The sequence below is a fragment of the Nomascus leucogenys genome, chromosome 5 (genome assembly GCF_006542625.1).
Source record: "Nomascus leucogenys isolate Asia chromosome 5, Asia_NLE_v1, whole genome shotgun sequence".
Classification (NCBI taxonomy): Eukaryota; Metazoa; Chordata; class Mammalia; order Primates; family Hylobatidae; genus Nomascus; species Nomascus leucogenys.
Window position 1 is genome coordinate 125,181,651 of NC_044385.1, and position 16,654 is coordinate 125,198,304.

Here is a 16,654-nt window from a genome sequence, read left to right on the forward strand (position 1 = left end):
AGTGATCTAAAATTAAATTATAATTTAGATTATTTACAATTTAACTGTGAGAATCACAGCATACATTTTCACTTTGTTGATTTTGTATCAATAGAATCTTCTGTTGTGCTTTTTGCTCTGAGACTAAACTCTTCTTATCAAGACAAGCTATGGCAGAGAACTTTTCCATCTAATAAATTTAAGAGTAGATTCATCTGTATGGTTGAGAGCAGGGTCTGACTATGTATATGTGTACAATAAACCTACATATCAAATACAAGAGTTGTTTTTCTTGTTTTAGAAATAATTATATGTTAAATATATGTAAGATCTATACATAATATATAAAGATATAATATCTATAAAGATACTTTATGTATATAAAATATATAAAGATATATATTTTACTCATTTGACTATTGAAACTAAAAACTGTGTTTTTCTCTTTATTGAGAAACTGCATCTCAGTACCACCTTATGTAGCTCTGAGAATGTTTACATTCTTTAAGTATGTTTGCTTTTTATTATTGAAAAATTGGTGTTTGACATGAAAGAACTGACCTTGGTTTCTAGATGTGGTTCTTTAGCTGAGCAAGTCACATAACCTCTTCAGACCTCAGTTTTTTATATTTCGAACAGAAGAATTGTGCTAAGAAGATTGTCTAAGGGACCTCCTAGTGCAAAAATGCCATTTTATTATTAGACTTTTTGTGTTTATCTTTTTTTTTAAGGAATATTAATTTACCTATGTTATTTCCAGAAATCAATTTCTTTTTTTTTTTTTTTTTTTTTTGAGACGGAGTCTTGCACTGCCACCCAGGCTGGAGTGCAATGGCGCAATCTCGGCTCACTGCAGCCTCCGCCTCCTGGGTTCAAGCTATTCTCCAGCCCCAGCTTCCCGAGTAGCTGGGATTACAGGAACCTGCCATCATGCCTGGCTAATTTTTGTATTTTTAGTAAAGATGGGGTTTCACCATGTTGGCCAGGCTGGCCTTGAACTCCTGACCTCAAGTGATCCATCCACCTCAGCCTCCCAAAGTGCTGGAATTACAGGCGTGAGCCACCACGCCCAGCCAGAAATAAATTTCTTTTTATTATTATTATTATTATTATTATACTTTAAGTTTTAGGGTACATGTGCACAATGTGCAAGTTTGTTACATATGTATCCATGTGCCATGTTGGTGTGCTGCACCTATTAACTCTTCATTTAGCATTAGATATATCTCCTAATGCTGTCCCTCCCCCCTGCCCCCCAGAAATAAATTTCTAACCAATGCATGTATTTGGTTCTAAGCCCCAGTAGGATATGATCATGTTAAGAGTGATAAAGGTAATTTAGCAGAGAGGAAGTTATAGTTGAATCATTTATTTTACTTCCATAAGTATTAAGGATAATAGGGGCTTTACAGATTATAGTTCAGTTTTTTTCTTTTAGATGGATAAGTTACTTGGTTTGTTACTTTATTAGGAGAAATTAAATGGCAAGGCTAATAATCCAAGGTTCCTACTAGTACTATTTATACTGTGACATATGGCCTGGGAAAAAAAATCAATTAACTTCTTTTGTAAAAATGGTATCTTTAACCAAATAAGAAGAGCAAACTGTTTGTATTGGAGAATGGCATTTCGCCATATAGTAGAAACCTCACATGATAGAAATGAACTTGGATTATTGGATAGAAATAGCATCTCAGGTTAGATTTTCATCATTAGTCCTAAATAGGGTTTGGTGCATAGTAGGCTCTCAGTGTTTGTTGAATGACTATCCTCTGTTTTCAAAAGAATGAATTCAGAGTAGGGGAGGGCTGATGGGGATGGCTTTTACAGGCCCCTTGGGTTCTTGTTCCTATTAATTTTGCCTTGTAGTAAGTAACAGTAATGAGTTCAACGTAATTTCTTATATAGGAATTCTGGAAGTCAGTGTTTGGGACATAAAGTATTGGATTTATAATTCCATTCCTAGTGCAAATTACACCTAAGGGATCTGCATCTAGATAGAAAATAATTTAATCAAATTATTTTGTATGGTAGCTCGATTTCTCCCCACTAACTTGATTAACATGCATGTGTCACTTGCACATAGAAATGCAAAAAGTTAATTATCTGTGTAAATAAGGCTTGACTATGAAAGAAAAATCAGATGCTTTTCTCCGAATAATTCACAAAAATGTTTTATATAAGTTTTTAAAATGAAGATAATGAATTTATTTTTTCAAGAGAAAAGGGACTTGATAGTATTATACAGAATATCCATTGATGCCAGAGTAATTAGTGAAGTGAATTTTGATGGGATTGAAATGAAAGAACTTTCCTATTATAACATTTCACTGTTTATATTGCTTAGTGACCGTAAACTACCAGATCGGAAACTTTTTCTGCGCATGCTTCGAAGGTAATTACGGTATAGCATGACACTAATTACTCGAGCCTGAAATTGTTTTGAAACGATGTAGTAGAGAATCACATCCAGACACGTGCTGAGGTTCATGAGGAAGGTGGTAAAGGCTCCCCAGGGATTATAACTGTTCTCCCCCGTTCCCAGCATCAGGAAAGCGAAACAGATGTGGAAGGGCATAAAGCAGACGAGCACCTGCACCAGCAGCGTGATGATGATCCTTATGGACTTCTCCTTGACTTTGGGTTTCAGCTTAGATGTCCTGCCATGAAGGAGATTATGAATAATGACCAAGTAGCACCCAATCATGATGAACAAAGGAATCAAGAAAAAAAATGTCAGTCGAGCGAGGTTCAGCACATTCACAGCTTTTAAATAGATGATGTCAGAAATCTTGAGGCAGGTGGCGGGGGTGGAGTCTTTATCTGGGTCTTTATAGAGCAGTAGCAGAGGGATGGTCGTGGTTAGGGTCATTATCCAGACTCCCACACACGCCAGCACGGCTTTGCACGTGTTTTTAAGTTCTTTGGCGTACTTCGGCTGTACTATGGCCATGTATCTGTCGGCACTAATAAAGGCAAGAAGCCATAAAGCAATGCTTGGGTAAAACACTGTGAGAGCTCCAAGAATCTGGCAGAAGTACTCTCCAAATGGCCATTCATCTTTTGCATAATAAAACATTCGAAAGGGTAAAGTCATTATAAATATCAAGTCCACTAATGCCACATTCATCATATAGATGGTTACCGTGGTTCTCTTCTTGGTGGTACAACTGAAAACCCATAATGCAGTGACATTAACAAATAATCCAATTATGAAGATACAGCTATAGAAGACAAGGGCTGCAATTTTGTATTCATCTGGATGTGAGCTGTTAAAAGGGACAGGTTGATCTTGATTGTTCAGGGTGATCATTTTACAGCTTGTTGGTAGGCATGATACTTAGAAACTGTAAAAATAGTTAAGAAAAATAAGAATAAAATCCTTTACTGCCAGTGAATTTTAAGTTTGAGAGCATTTTATGTTACAGACTCACTCTGTGCGTCTTAGTATTTATTAAGGAATCCATTCCCTAGAGATTATTACTAATTTGTATTAATCTATTAAAATGGTCCTGGTGTCATAATTCACTGGGCAAATTCATTCCTCTCTCTCTTCCTGCTCCTTCCCTTCTTCCTACAAGAATAACCATTTCTTTACAATTTTTTCCTATAGTGTGAAATTAGATAGCAATTGTTCCTATAATAAGTGTCCTTTGATTTGGACTAATTGGGAAAAGGCCATTCTGAATTTTGACTCTTATACAATTGTTTGCCACTTTTTATCATCTTCATTCTGTTAAAATATTTTGCAACCAGATGAGTAATGTCCAAATAATGTATTTTTGTTCATTAAATACAATTTTAATATACAAAATATGTAAATAGAAACGTGGAAAATTAAGGAACCATTCAACTGGTTAACTACTGAACATTCACAGTAATTCTCATTTGAGAGAGAATGGGAACTTTCCCTTTGTTACAGCTGTAGCCCCACTGTCTATTGAGCATGCAATAGTTACTCAATAAATAAATATTTACTGAATTGATGAATAAATAAAGGAAGGAACTTTTGATGACATGACTCACAGCACTCTGCTAAAAAACTCTAGTTTGTAATTCTCTGGTTTGAAAATGAAGACTTGTGTAGCTGGCTATTAAACTTTTTGTTTTTTTTTAAAGTGGAAACACTTCATAATATTTATTACCTTATGTTCTCCTTAAATTATCATAGGTCTAGAAACAGCAATGTTTTGGGCCATGGTCAGCAGATCAAGAACTAGACTGTTAGAGCAATAGATGAGCTATTTTCTAATGCACAATTGGGAGTACATAATGCCAAGTCTTCCAGGTTTTGTGATTTCAGCTGCTCTACTTCAGTGGTTCACAGAAAGCAGCACCTTGAAAAAAGCTAGTGCCATTAGTAACTTTCATATCCTCATTCCATCTAGATTCAGAAGCTTCAATATTATTTAAATTTTAAAAATTTTCAAAGGAAGTCCAAAACAAGTAGATATTAATAAGAAGTCATTCAGCAACTTGATGTGTATGTAGAAACTAATAAATTTCCATCACCAAAAAAAAAAAAGTCCATTTTAAATGGAAAGGAGGTTATTTGGGGTTGCAAATATCATTGATTCCTCAGTGTGAAACTTCACTCACCCATGATGCAACACCAACAACAGACTTTAAAAATAGACTTTGCTGCAATGAGATGGAACCTGTGGCATCCCCTTGAAATATGGAGGTGGATGAAAAGTTTCCTTCAAAAATGTCACTGCAGAGTGGGCTGTCTTGAAATCAGCCCAGAATTTCTCTTTAAGAAAAACTGTGGGGGAGATTTGCTGTCTGTGGTCAGTGGCATCACGGGCTATTGATAATTAATAATTAACTTGAGCAATTGCTGTGGATAAGCACAAGAAACGTGCCTGCCTTCCCTCCCCTCCCCTCCCCTCCCCCTCCCCTCCCTTCCCCTCCCCTCCCCTCCCCTCCCCCTCCCCTCCCCTCCCCCCTCCCCCTCCCCTCCCCCCTCCCCTCCCCCTCCCCTCCCCCTCCCCTCCCCTCCCCTCCCCTCCCCCTCCCCTCCCCTCCCCTCCCCTCCCCTCCCCCCCCTCCCCTCCCCTCCCCCTCCCCTCCCCCTCCCCTCCCTCTCCCCTCCCCCTCCCTCTCCTCCTCTCTCCCCCTCCCCTCCCCTCCCCTCCCCTCCCCTCCCCTCCCCTTCTCCTTCCCCTTCCCTTCTCCTTCCCTTCCCTTCTCCTTCTTTCCTTCTCAAATATTAAGGTTAAATATGATTTAGGAGTGTAATTCTATATATTTAAAAACATATTAAAATTTCCAAATATTGGTGTGACTAGAATATTAATTTCTGTCAAATGAGGAAAGTGCTACAGAGAAAAATTATATCTCTAGTGTCATTCAAAGGAGAGTAATCTTGGAGGCTTAAATCTTATTTTTAACTGGAATGCATTGTTAAATAGTAGCAATTATAATATAAATGAAATTTTATATTTGTTTTTCTTTTTTAGTATTGCATCAGGACTCCCTTCACCTATCCTCATCCTTTAATTTTGTGACATAAGTCCTGTACTTACAAACCATCTTGAGTCTTTTTTCCCACGTTATGCTCAAGCTGTTTTTATATAGCTTGTCACCAATACTTGTATTCATTTGCTCATGTTTGAAAAAAAATGAGTGATGCATTTGTTTTAAAGGCATTATAGTATTGATTGTGCTCTGCAAACACAGAAATTTTTGGATAAATATTGAAAAGTGATTGACTTTAAAGTCAGCTTTTTAAAAGCTATAGATACCATGATTATCTGTAGCTTTTCTTTTGTTAAAAACCATTAAGTTATTTCATGAAACAATATAATTGAAAACATGTGATGAACATTCCTAAATATACATATGATTTACCATAAACATTTTATTTCCTTAAGTTGAAAAAAATTACATTTACTGTTAATGTAAACCAATATTGAAAATAAATGTAAAATCATATTAATGTGGAAAGATGATTATATAGCCTATTTCAAGGTCTTTCACCAATATAGTTTATGGTTTTTATTTATTTATTTATTTTTTTTTATAGAGACAGGGTCTCACTATGTTGCTCCTGGGCACAACTGATCCTCCTGCCTTGGCCTCCCAGAGTGCTGGAGTTACAGTCATGGGCCATTGCGCCTAGCCTGTATTATTAAAATGAAATGATTTTTGAAATGTAGTACATAAAGCATTACTTTTGACAATAATCATGAAGTTAATTAAATGCTGCTTACCTCCTGTCCATCAAAAGTCTGTGTGAGAGATGAACATTTTTCAGCACTTCCACTTCTGTCGAAGGGATATCTTTGAGTTGCTTCTGTTAAAATAGCTCTTTCTGGAAACAGTGTATTTAAGAAATGTTGTATTTTGTTTTAGACTCTTTTGTTGCTTTAAAAAGTAGTTTCCAGTGTAACGCGTGGCATGGGAGTTGGTGCTGGGCTGACTGTAATTGCTGCTTTGTCTCTTTCAGGAAGTGCTCTCTGAAATAGGCTTTTTCACCTTATGACTTTACCCTGGATGTGGTTTTTCTCTTTCACAAATGATTTGTTTATGAAGTCACACTTAGCATAAGCTCCCCTTGAAATGATGGCATATATTTAAGATAATTATATACAAAGGATAAAGTTTCTTCAGTTTGTATACTTTGATGCTTAAAGTCTGCATCATCTATGGAAAGAGAAGGAGATTTGATATTGAGTAAAAGGGGGTTGAAAGTCTAGCTTCTTTGCTTTCTAAGCTCTGTGACTTTGTCTAGTTACCTACCCATTCTGACTAACCCTTTCTTCCTACTTCATTTCTGTACAGTTGAAATAGAGATAATACTATATCCAGTAGGATATTGACGGCCCTAAACCAGAAAGGTCCCAAGTGCTTAACATAGTACCTGGCACTTAGTAGGTACTCCTAAATAGAGTGTCACTTTTTACTACCAAGTTATTAAAAATCATAGAATATCCACATTTCCACTTTTTACTATTTAAACATTTCTAAATGCTTAAAAGTAGGATCTTTGATTATTTGCTTCTGCTTTGCCACATACATTTATCCACTTTAGTTTGCTGTATTTTCTAAGTCTGCTTTTCTAGTGCATGGAAGTCTAGAAATAATTTCTTTTGCATAAAAATTTCTGCAAATCTTAGCAGAAAGGACTCTGAAGTGTTTAGTGGACTGATTTACATATTAAGAGTGTTTTCACCTAAGAAGGGAAATGAAACCAGCAGAAAGGGAAGTGAGCAACGAATCACTGCCTGCCTTGTTAGGTTAATTTTTTTTTTTACTTTCTCATTTCTTAAAAAAAATTATCTCTCGTTTGCTTATCTTAAAATTTTAATTATCTTTATATTTGGTTATGCATGGTTTGTCAACTTTTAAAAGGTTCATGAACTTAAATGTATTTGTTTTTTTAAATTTTAGACAGTTTGGGGTCCATCCTTTTTTTTTTTTTTTTTTCCCTCAGACAAAACCATAGTAAGTCTGTGGCTTAGAAAAGTTACTTAAATCCTTGCCTTTGGTGATAAAATACTTTTGATTGTTACAACCTGCCAGAATAATGGGTTTTAGAAGTGTTGGAGATAACCATAGCAACTATTTCTTTTGTGGATGAAGAAATTGAAGGCCAGTTACTTGCTTAAGAACTCAAGGCAAAGCCAGGCCCAGTTTCTCCCACTGTAATAACTTCTTATGAGGTGATTATATTGATCTGTCCACTAGATAGGACTTCTTATGGCTGAATTACATTCATCAGTTTTTTATATGTGATGTTATATTTCATACATCACACAGTAGTTTGATGTTTCAGCTGGACAGAAATCTGCCTGCATGCAGACCTAATCTGTCCTTTGCCTTAATCACATAGCTTAGGACTTTTCTAAAATTAAGTATTGATTAGCCTCCCCATTGCTGCTAAAATCAACAGATACATTGATGGCATGTGTCTAGAAGAGTCCTCTCATCAAGACTTGAGTTCTTCACGGTACACAGGGGCATTCTTGTTTCTGAATTGCCAGACTCTTAGAGGAGGCATCCAGGAGTACCTGAGGGCTCTCCATAGGCCTGGCTTCAGGTTGGAGTGAGCTCTCACTTTTTCCTCATCTTGCTCTCCATTCCAGCCCTTTGGACTGGCTACATTTGCTCTTCCTGCCTCTCACATGCTGTTCCACCCACTGTGGCATTCCTCACCACTGTCTCCCACCTGATGGCATGGCCTGCTGCACTTTATTCTTGTAGCCACCTTCTTCAGGAAGCTTTCTCTGCCATCCGAAGCTGTGCTGGTTTCTCTGCCCTCCGAAGCTGGGCTGGTTGTTCATCCCTGCAAGTTTCCTTAGCACTTGGTACCTATCCCTGTAGTGGCACATGTTTGCATTGTTGCTGCATATTTACTTGCTTTTTCTCCTCCACTAAATTGCATTCCTTGAGAGTTGGCATGTGTTGCATATGTGTGTAGAGAAGAGGCATTTCATATTGGTTGAATTTCTGACTGAACAAGTAGGTGAAGAAATGGAGAGGTTGGGAGAGGAATGGATAAATGTCTGGGCCTTGAGTCAGCAGGCAGGGACACTTTGACCAGCTTATGAGATGGGGAGACTTAGGCAAGGACCTGAGGTCTGTAGTCCTTCCCTGCAACCCATGAGCCCTGTAGCATTGACCCTCATTCTCTGTGCTCCTGGATCTTCGCGATGGTTTTGTGTTGGCAGGGAATTATAGTGAAAAGAAACTGCCCAATCATTTGACAGCAAGTAAACAATGGGTCAAGGATTCAACTTGTATAGTGTAGACACAAGTTTCTTTAATACTTGAACCTAATAAATTTTTTTTTTCCCCAGAGGAACTTATTCAGGGACCATTCATGCAGCTTTAATTTCTTCACTTACTTTGGAATACGAGTGAAAGAGAAATTTTTCACTTGCAAAAGAGGGATTTTACTTATTCCCAGAAACTGCAAGATTCCCTTTGTTTTATCAAATAATGTGTTTTAGCTGCAGTGTTGGATTTTGGTTTTGATATTAAAAGCCATAAGTGAATTTTGATTTTAGCACTAGAAACCAGTTTTTGAGTGAATATAATTCAGGTAAGCCAGTTTTTAATGAGAAAGAATGTAGTTAATAGATCTGTATAGCAAATTCCCACTATAAAACATGCTTCTATACTAGACATTTGTCTATGCCACAGGTAAAATAATATTTCCTGTTCTGTTAGCATAGCAAGTGTGAGGGCAGCTTATCCTTGTTGCCTCCCATCAGTGCGGGGACCAGGGGTCCACTGTTGTTACTGTTCATGTATCCCAGCATGGGGACAGTCAGCACACAGCCAGTCCCCAGGGAGGAGAGGGTGTGAGGCAGACAAAGAGTGCTCTGAACTAGAGGAGAGGCCTATCCTTTGGCCTTGACTTCCTTCAACCTTTGTCCCCTCCTTTGTGTTTCTCAAACTTGTATCTAAACTGACTGCTCTTTGGGTGTGGGTGTAGGGGAGATATGTTGAATAGTAAGAGTTTCTGGATAAAGAAGATTGAGAAACTATTTGTCTAAATGTGTGGTTTTTCTTAAGTCCCAACAATTTACAGCTATAATCTTCTAACCCAGTTAGTATACCTCCTTTCTGTTTGGTTTCCTAAATTGTATTGTAAATTTAATATTCCCAAATTTCTTGTCTTTAGCAATTTTTGTGTGTAGTTTTAAAGATTTATAGACATGTAGACATTCAGACACTTAACCTCACAGCAAACAAGTTGAACCCATATCTAACCATATATAAGTGATGGCAATGAAATCAGTCCTGGAACCACTGAAGTCCCATGGGACGCCAGGCCCAGAGTTTTCAGTGTGACATTTTACTCTCGGAACAGAGATCCAGAGTCGCCAAGGCAGCACATTGAGTAGAACTCCGTGGTTATTGTGAGGCACACAACCTTCCACTTCACATTCTGATCTCACAGTTACCAGAGGTGCAAATGGAGATGGGTATACAGTAGTCCCCTCATCCGCAATTTTGCTGTCTGAGGCTTCAGTTACCTTCAGTCAAATGTGGTCTGAAAATATTAAATGGAAAAATTCTAGAAATAAACAATTCATAAGTTTTCTATTGCATACCATTCTGAGGAGCATGATGAAATCTCTCACTGTCCCGCTCCTTCCTCCCCAGGACATGAGTCCTCCCTTTGTCCAGTGTCTCCACACTGTAGACATTCCCACCCATTAGTCACTTTCATAGCCACCTTGGTGATCAGGTTTACTATCACAGTATCACAGTGCTTGTGTTCCAGTAACCCTTATTTAATTAATAATGGTCCCAAAACACAAGGGTACTGAGCCTAATGTATAAGTTAAACTTTATCATAGGTATGTATGTGCAGGAAAAAAAATAGTAAGTATAGGGTTTGGTACTATCTGCAGTTTCAGGCATCCACTGGGGGTCTTGGAATGTATCCCCTGAGTATAAGAGGGAACCACTGTATAGTTAACACCTAGTAATATGAGGAGGTGCATTTCAGAAGAAGGAGGAGGGCCGGGCACAGTGGCTCATGCCTGTAATCCCAGCACTTTGGGAGGCCAAGGCGGGTGGATCACCTGAGGTCAGGAGTTCGAGACCAGCCTGGCCAACATGGCAAAACCCTGTCTCTACTAAAAATACAAAAATTAGCTGGGCATGGTGGTGCATGCCTATAATCCCAGCTACTCAGGAGGCTGAGGCAGGAGAATCGCTTGAACCTGGGAGATGGAGGTTGCAGTGAGCCAAGATCACAGTGAGCTGAGACTGAACTCCAGCCTAGGCAACAGAGCAGGACTCTCTCTCAAAAAAAAAAAAAGGACTTGTGGAAGGCCAGAATTGGTAAACGAACAAGAGATGTGTTATCAGGTTATTTAAACATAAACTTATATAATAGTGTGTGTGGTTGAGGATTTTAGTACACAGCCATCTGTATAGTAAAAGTAACCATGTATCTATAAGGTTGAGGGTTGTTGGTTTAAGACAAGTTACTTAGGATTTTTTATTATATCTGCCATTATTCTTAACTAAATTATGAAAGGTAGTCAGAGGTGACTGTCAGGCATGATTCTGAGAGCCTCACATGCTTGAGCTAACTTAACCTTAATGCCGACTGCAAAGTATGTAGTTTACATGGTGTGACCTAGAAATATTTACTCATGACTCTCAGATTGTATGTTCTTTCTGTATTTTGCATTATAATATTATACTTGTTTTAGTAATTTTTGCTGAAGTTGGCCCTGCTTAATAGAGAATCATCATAAATGGTAATTTGACTTATAGCAAACAATCTCCTGAGGGAATAGATGATCTTTTTGTCTCCCTGTTTCTTGCTAATGAGTTGATATCCTCAAGGAAAGGTTTTATAGCTGGATTCTGGCAGCTTGTACATGTAATTGTGGTGTCTGGGATCTCTGTCATTCCGTGGCCAAAAGACTTGAACAAGCACTCAAGAATGAGTAGATCCAAATCGTCAGCAACATGTAAATCTGCTCAACTTTTTATTAGTAATTGGGAAAATGAAAATTAAAACGACAGCAGGGTATTATCCATTCACCAGAATGCCTACGATGAAAAAGACGGACAGTGTGAAGTGCTGGCGAGGATGTTGAGTGATGAGGATATCGAGTAACAAGGAACGTTGCTGGTGGGAGTTTAAACATGGAAAACAGTTTAATATTAAGTATTAAAATGAAGATAGCAACACTCCATGACTCAGAGTCCACTCCTAGGTCTATAACCAGTAAAAACACATGCTGCGTACCAGGAGATATGGATAAGAATGTTCGCGGTAACGTTATTTACAACAACTCCAAATTAGGAACAACCTGAATGTTCAACTATAGCATGATTAAGTCATTTGTGGTATAGGCATACAGTGGAGTGTGAGTCACAATCACAATTGATGATCCACAGGGGAGATAGAACAACATGTATGAATCTCATGAATCTCGTGTTAAGTTGAAAAAGCCAGACGTGAAGGAATTCATATCCTGTAATTCCATTTGTATAAATTTCAAAAAGCAGATGAAATGAAAATACAGTGCTTAGGATTTCATGCTTAGGCGGTAAACCTTTTGGGTGTGGTGTGGGCATGTGTAATAATAAGGAAGGGGCCCCCATCATCTGTACGGCAGGATCCTGGAGCTGTTGCTTTTCTTACCCTCACCACGCTTAGGCCCAAAGAGATCAAGGGAGGGAGAGGTTACTAGAACTTGGAAGGAGAGACCCCAGTCAAGTCAGCTGCCTTGGAGCAATGCTTTTCATTTGAGAGACGGTAAGCCTGAGGTTCCCTTACAGGAGGGAACCAGGGAAATATACACTCTGACCTCAGGTTCCTCTTGGCCTAAATCTCCCCCGAGGCTCCTGTTAGCAGGAAGCCAGGGGCCCATGAGCCTTTGCGTGGAGTTTGGACCCACCAGCCTCTGGGACACAGAACAGGCTAGGGAAGGGAAAAGAAGCAAATGGATTTTCTGGCACGCTATACTTTTCTGTATATGTATTACCTTTCCTATTTAAAAACTGCCTTATAGCTTGTGTAAAGTGCATGCTGTAGACACTAAGTACTAGTTCTCTTGGCCTCGTTTGTCCCCTTTTTTTCTTTGTAGCATATTTAAATTTTTCCTGTCTTTAGACTGGGACTGGATAGCTGTGCAGGAGCCCAGCCTGTGCCACTAACTGACCAGGTTGTCTTAACCATGTTAGCTCATTTCTCTGATCGTCACTCTCCCCAGGGGAAGTTGGGTGAGGCCTTCTGTGAGGGGTCATCCACTTCCAGCCTTGTTTAATTTGAAGGCATTCCTCTCCCCAACTCTTTCCATTGCAGAGTATTTTACCTTTGGTCTTCCTCTGAATTTCTGTAGGACTGTGGATAGGAGCCGGCAGGATAGGAGCTTAGAGTCTGCATGGAAGCCTGAATGCGTCCAGCATTCATTTCCTAAGTCCTCATCCCAGGGAGGAAAACCAAGAATGTGTCTGCTGAAGTTTGGGCCTACTCTAAATGCAAAGCACTCAGTCCCCTAATGGGGTCACATTAGTTCCTGATCTTTGCCATCGTTGTGTTTTGTTTTGTTTTGTTTTTAATTGTTCTTCAGTGTGTATGTTTTTTACCATATTTTAAATTTATTTTTAAGTTGACCTCTTGGAGACATTATAATCAACCTTCAGAGGAAGACATGTTATTTTTTTCTTGGTAATAAAACTGCATTGATTTTGGTTACTGAGACAAGGTATTTACCAGAACTCTCCCTTGTATGCTTGTAAAATAAAACTAGTGCTCCATCCAGTTGAATATTTGCAGTAATGTTATCTCCTTATTGCTAATACCATTTGTATGGGTAGACTTTATGAGAAGTTTATGACTTTCAGCTCATACAGCCTCTTGCGCTCAGCAAGCCACACAGTCTAAAGAGAGTCTTAACCGAGAAAGGAAGGAAGGAGGCAGGCAGGACCACCCTGAGACCCACAGGCCAGCTGCCGCTGTGCTTCTTTGGAATGAAGGGTCTCAGACCCTTGGCTTACATCTTTCTGCCTCTGGTGTAGGATTTGCTCTTCTAACATGAATGGAACATTTGATTTAGGATCAGTAATTACAGATTTTAGAACTGAAGTTTGAAGTATCTGTGACACATTTCTCTTTGACAGTTGTGTGGGTACTGATCCCTGATTGCACTTTGACCCCTTTTCTTCTTCTTCTCGTTTTGTGTATGCCTTGTGAACAAGGACCTGGCACGTGCGTCTTCAAACGTTTCAGCGCATCTAGAGTAGTGCTTCACCCAGCAGGCCATCAGTTAACAGGCATATGGATTCGACTGGTGTTTGTGTTTTTCTGTAAGAAAGGTTATGCCATGTCTCAAAAAATGAATGGCTAATATTTCTAGGTAGATACAATCACAAAGACATACCAAATAAAATAATGAGACAAAAAGAAATAGGTAGATTGGGATTGGCTGTGTAGAAGTTTTAAGGTGAAAGTGGGCAAGTTAAAAAGGTTTCATATTAGAGAAGTTAGTTGCAATTTATTGAATGTAGGAGTACTCACAGAGTTTATTTGAACATGAAATAGATCTAGGTTTCTTATGTATGGTCTCCGGTTTTCCATACTGATTGATAGTTCAGGGCTGCTTTGACATAAATACTGTGCTTCTACTGCCACCTACAGATGATTAGTGGGTCTTGGAGCTCTTCACCTTTACCGCTTCTAAAGTCTCTTCGAAATTGAAATAAATTTTTTAAAAAGCTATTAATTGGTGGAATATTATAAAATATTTTAATGTTACTTTATGAATATTTCTATATTATATTACATAATACTATATAATATATAGTTTTATATAATAGATATGAACATATTCCTCTAAAACAAGGTGGCCAATCTTTTGGCTTCCCTTGGCCACATTGGGAGAACTGTCTTGGGCCACACATAAAATACACTAACACTAATGATAGCTGATGATCAAAAAAAAATCGTGAAAAAAACTCATAATATTTTAAGAAAGTGTACTAATTTGTGTTGGACTGCATTCAAAGCTGTCCTGGGCCCATGTGGCCCATGGGCTGCAGGTTGGACAAGCTTACTCTAAAACATTTTGACTTGTAGACCATTTCTGCCCTCTTTGGAAGCATCCTGTTTTTTAGGAAACAGTTTTCCTCTGTAGGACTATGTGTATTCCTGGGCTAGGGCCTTGAGAAGATTCCATTTTAACTCTTATTTGTATCTGATATTATACTAAGATATTAAACATAAATGTGGCCTTAGAACAAATTTGACATGTTAAATATATATATATATATATGTATTAGAAAATTTATCGTCTTAACCATGTTTAAATGGGCAGTTTAGTAGTGTTAAGTTCATTCACATTGTTGTGCAGCCAACCTCCAGGACATTTTCATCTTCCCAGACTGAAAGCCTGTACCCATCATACAGCAAATATCTCTTCAGTCCCTACTTTCAGTTCTTTTGGGTTATATCCCTGAAAGTGAAATTGCCAGATCATGTGGTAATTCTGGTTTTAGTCTGTTGGGGAATGGCTGTACCGTTTTCCCCAGCAGCTGCACCAGCAACACAATGCCCAGTTTCTCCCTATCTTGGCTCGCACGCACATCTCTCTCGCACTCGCCCTTCCCTCCCCTCCCTCCCTTCCTTTCCTGTAGTAGCCATCCTCATGGGCATAAGGTGGTATCTCATTGTGGTTTCATTTCCATTTCCGATGATGGGTGACTTCAAGAATCTTTTCATGGGCTTCTTGGCCATTTATATTTCTTCTTTAGATAATTGCCTATTCAAATTCTTTGCCCATTTGTTAATCGGTTTGTTTGTTTCTTGGTTGTTTAGTTGTAGGAGCTCTTTATGTAATCTAGATGTTAATCCCTTATCAGATGATTTGCAAATATTTTTTCTCTTATTCCACAGGGTGCCTCTTTTCTTTGTTGATTGTGTCCTTTGATGCAATTTTTGGAGCATATTTTAGGCCTGCTCATTTATCATATTTTGATGGTAAGGATGAATTTCATAGCTTTAGATTTCTAAATGGTGAGGGGAAGGGAGGAGAGGTTATCCTGAGTAAAATCAATGAGTCCTTTTGGAACCTTTCCTCATGACTTAAGCCAAAGCAGTATTTTCCTGCAGTCCTCAGCACCTTTGCCTTGTCCAGGAGGATATAAGTAAGGCAGGAAGAAACTAGCTGTGTTCCAGAGTCTGCTCACTTCAGAGCCTTCCACTTGCTAGTGCTGCTTTCTTATGCTCTGAAAACTATCTGCCTTTATTATTACAGTCATTTGAAATTGAAAGAGTAACGTTTATCTTTTTATAGCATTCTTGGTCCCTGCTGTTCTGATTAATATTTTGTCAGTGATAAAAAATACCAAAATATAGTGTGTTTGCTCATCAGATTTGCAAATTACAAAAACTAGGAGGATATTTCAGTAATGGTGGAAGCTAAGCTTCTGTAACAAACCGCTGACACAGTGGCTCAAAGAGCGCAGATGTCCATTTCACTTTTGTAACCACCCTGTGGGGTACGCAGGCTCTGTACCAGTAAGTCGTCAAGGGCCTGGGCTGGCGAAGCAGCTCTGCTCTCTTCAACATGTGCCTTCCAAGGAGGCTCCATGGCTTCTGCTTCCCGCTGGTGTGGAGGAAAGAAGGGGCATACAGGAGGAGGGATTGCCTTTCCCGAGGTACCTTCAAGGTTGCAGATATCACTCCTGCTCCCAAACCATTGGCAAGAACTTGGTCACGTGGCCACACCTAATCATAGGGAGGCTGGGAGATGTAATCTTAACTGGGCAGTCGTGTCCCTGGAGATAAGGGAACAGTGGGTTTTGGGGGAGCTGCTAGCAGTCTTCTCAGAAGAGCAATAGCTCTAACACATTAGCTGCCTCAGCAAGCTGGAGTTTTGGGCTTTACAGTCAAAATATGAAACATAGAAGGAGGCCAGGCATGGTGGCTCTCACCTGTAATCTCGGCATTTTGGGAGGCCAAGGCAGGCGGATCGTTTTGAGTCCAGGAGTTGGAGACCATCGTGGGCAACATAGCAAAACCTTGTGTCTACATAAAATACAAAAAATTAGCCGGGCGTGGTGGCATGTGCCTGTAGTCTCAGCTACCTAGGAGGCTGAGGTGGGAGGATCACCTGAGCCTAGAGGGCCGAGGCTGCAGTGAGCCACAATCCTGTCACTGCACTCCATTCAGCCTGGGCTACAGAGTGAG

The 16,654-nt window shown here is 39.1% G+C and overlaps 2 protein-coding genes across 4 annotated transcripts in view; one reads left to right on the plus strand and one right to left on the minus strand.

The window, feature by feature from the left end:
• UBAC2 (UBA domain containing 2) overlaps positions 1–16,654 on the plus strand; it is a 182,146-nt gene that overhangs the window by 47,606 nt on the left and 117,886 nt on the right. The window lies entirely within an intron of this gene.
• On the minus strand, positions 2,135–9,908 carry GPR18 (G protein-coupled receptor 18). Of its 2 annotated transcripts, none has more exons than XM_003279214.4 (3): positions 9,703–9,908; positions 6,195–6,627; positions 2,135–3,326 (listed from the first exon to the last, which is right to left on the minus strand). In XM_003279214.4, the coding sequence occupies exon 3, from the start codon at positions 3,290–3,292 to the stop codon at positions 2,297–2,299; it is 996 nt and encodes a 331-aa protein (XP_003279262.1). In that variant the 5' UTR covers positions 3,293–3,326; positions 6,195–6,627; positions 9,703–9,908; the 3' UTR covers positions 2,135–2,296. The 2 variants fall into 2 exon arrangements, with proteins under 2 accessions (XP_003279262.1, XP_003279263.1); XM_003279215.1 differs by lacking the exon at positions 9,703–9,908 and adding an exon at positions 4,125–4,316 and having other exon boundaries at positions 6,195–6,469.

Bases quoted from the DNA above. Each gene is read 5' to 3' on its own strand.
- GPR18 (XM_003279214.4), bottom strand. From the start codon at position 3,292: ATGATCACCCTGAACAATCAAGATCAACCTGTCCCTTTTAACAGCTCA.